General features: G+C 45.3%; 1 protein-coding gene across 1 annotated transcript; it reads left to right on the top strand.

Annotated features, from left to right (window-relative positions):
- Positions 1 to 280: 280 nt before the first annotated feature.
- H6S33_001600 (uncharacterized protein) lies at positions 281 to 1,953 on the top strand (the record flags this gene model as incomplete). The annotated part of the gene is made up of 6 exons (XM_044832945.1): positions 281 to 353; positions 405 to 569; positions 620 to 876; positions 957 to 1,004; positions 1,068 to 1,441; positions 1,500 to 1,953. 6 exons carry the CDS (start codon positions 281 to 283, stop codon positions 1,951 to 1,953), a joined length of 1,371 nt encoding a protein of 456 aa, XP_044693661.1.
- Between the last annotated feature and the right edge of the window lie 769 nt (positions 1,954 to 2,722).

Genomic DNA, 2,722 nt, shown 5'->3' with positions numbered 1-2,722 from the left:
TACTGTCCGTTAATTACATGTAATTTAGCTTGATTGTCTTCAAAAGCAACTGTGCGTGACGAACCCGTGCGCCAAGCAGAGCTTAACGCGTCCACCTCCTGCAATTGACCCTTCCTCAATACCCCGCGACACGACACCCCTCGAAACCCCGCTTGAAGTAGGTTCGTGCCCGTGTTTTTCGTTGTAGCAATCTCACCACGATAGGGTCAGGCGATTAACGTCATCCCGCTCTCAGCAACCAACTACAATACATCCCACCCACGCTCAACTACAAGGAGCTATGAATGTTTCAAGGTCCAACTTTGCGGATAATCTCCCTGAGATTATCGATGAAATAAATAATTCATACTTTGGTTCGTATTAGCCCACTATTCTGTAAGCCCTGACAACCTAACGAAGATTAGTGACATTTGATCTTGAACTATCTGGGATTCATACGGGCTCAAAGAACTCAGCCCAAGGACGACGACAGACTCTCCAGGAACGATACAAAGAGATTAAAGAAGCTGCCGAGCGTTTTCAAGTCATTCAGTTCGGAATTTGTATCGTCAGTGTGGACAAATCCGAGAGTAATCACTCCCCACCCCCAGCTCCAGTTGTAACTACTAACTCTCTCAAGACAAATACATCTTGCGTCCCTACAACTTCAATGTCTCGCCCACCAGTGAAAACAAGTTCGGCCTTAATCGTGAATATACAGTTCAAGCCAGTGCCCTTGAATTTCTCGCCGAGCACAACTTCAACTTCAATACGCAACTTATTAGTGGAGTGCGCTACCTGAGCCACGATGAAGAGAAACAAATTATCGACCGTGAGGATCGTCTAGCCAATGAGCCGAAGGAGGATATCAGTGTCGATGAGCAATCGAAGCAGTTTGTATGAGGTTGATGGGAAAAAACCCAGAGATATTGTGGTCCATGCAGCAGGCTAATTATATCACCTATATTGATGCGCAGGTTGCAGACTTTAAGAAGAACATCCAGGAGTGGCTAGACGACCCAAATGTACCCATTTCCCTCTAGCTCTATGCTCTCTGTACGCTCTCACTAACACCTAGCCCGATGCAGCCGCTATATGACTTTCTCAATATCACTACTCCAAGTCAGTGCATGAACGGATACCAAAAGCGCCTGGTCCACCAGATTGTCCGTGCCGAGTTTCCTAGCTTGGCTACAATTGGAAAGCCAACCTTTGTGCAGGTCGTCAAGAATGACCCCGCCGCCGATAAGTTCAAGAAGGAAGAGCGACGTGCGAAGTTCGACAAGGATCTCCAGAAGGCTATTGGCCTCAGGCATCTGATTGACGCACTGTTCAAAAGCAAGAAGCCGCTTGTGGGTCACAATCTCATTACTGATCTTGTGTATCTTTATCAGTGCTTCATTGGCAATCTGCCTGATACCGAAAAAGAGTTTGCTGCAATCATCCATGCGGCGTTCCCTGTGTGCGTTTCCTTCCCCTGAATGTTCTTTTATGGGATATCATTGCTAATGCAACAAAAGTGTACTGGACACAAAGTACGTCGCCACTTGTGTCGGCGAAACACTCCACAACAGCTCCAACCTGCACAGCCTTTTTGAATCCTTTGCACTGCAGAAGCTCCCCGTCGCCGAGCTCGCAACTGGTCACACCAGTTATAGTCTCCGAGACAGTGCCCACGAAGCGGGATACGACGCCTACATCACCGCATACGTCCTGCTCAAGGCTGCAGGTAGATACAACAGCTACTTACAGGCCCTCAAAAAGGAAGGCGAGAGCAACGCGGAGGAGATGGCCGCTGCCAAGCTTATGGATCATATCTACCACACCGAGCTCATGAGTGAGGAGTCCAAGCATATTGAGTACGAGGGGTCCCTTCCGCCGTTTAGTAAGAATGGCCTTGGCGGATTTTGGGCGAGCTGGTGCAATAAACTGAGGGTGAACGGAACTGCCGAGTCCGAATTCATTCTCAAGTGAAGAACGGTGGAAAATTTTCTTGTTTTGCGTCTTCTTTTAACCGTCGTGGCACCTATACTTTACTCTTTAAAAAGGGAATAACTGTTGATTTTCTTTGGGGCCTGGGTAAAAGTCCGTTGAGTTAGATACCTTTTCATTAACCAGCGCATTTCTCTATTTCAGCGAGTGATATTCTATGAAGCAACCAAGCTTCATTTTTTTTGACAGAAAATGAAAAGTGAAGGTATTCACTAAATCAGATATTATCGATACAAAAGTGATTGCCTTTTGTTCCATAGCATAACATTCTAGATACCCCATGTTTATGCGGTAAAGGTTTCACGCATTCAAAAAACCTTAAATAAGCCTCTACTGAGCTACAGACACCCGTTTTTTTACTACTGTCTCTGAGCCAATAGTGTGTTTATGTGGACGTACCACCATGGTATAACCGAAGTTACAGCTCCACTGTGTACTCTATACACCTTACACAATGGGCACCTCTAGTCAAAAGCTTAACAGCACTTCCTGGATACTCTTATTAAGTTCATCCACAATAGATATTATGTAGAAGATCTTTAGACAGGTCCATATATAGAAATACAACAAAATATATGTTAATTTCTATTACACAACTCTACTGCGTACCTGCCAAACAAGATCTGTATAATCATACAAGAATCTGTGTCTCCCACCAGCACCAATTTCATAACAAAACGCTGTGTAAATGGTCCCTGGATATTTGCAAGGGCAATAGAAATAGACCCTTTACTAGCGGCAATGACTGCAC

This window comes from Morchella sextelata (genome assembly GCF_020137385.1).
Source record: "Morchella sextelata strain SCLS chromosome Unknown scls_11, whole genome shotgun sequence".
In the NCBI taxonomy this organism is placed as follows: domain Eukaryota; kingdom Fungi; phylum Ascomycota; class Pezizomycetes; order Pezizales; family Morchellaceae; genus Morchella; species Morchella sextelata.
Note: the sequence above shows the minus strand (reverse complement) of the source record. Positions and strands in the feature narration are given on the sequence as shown.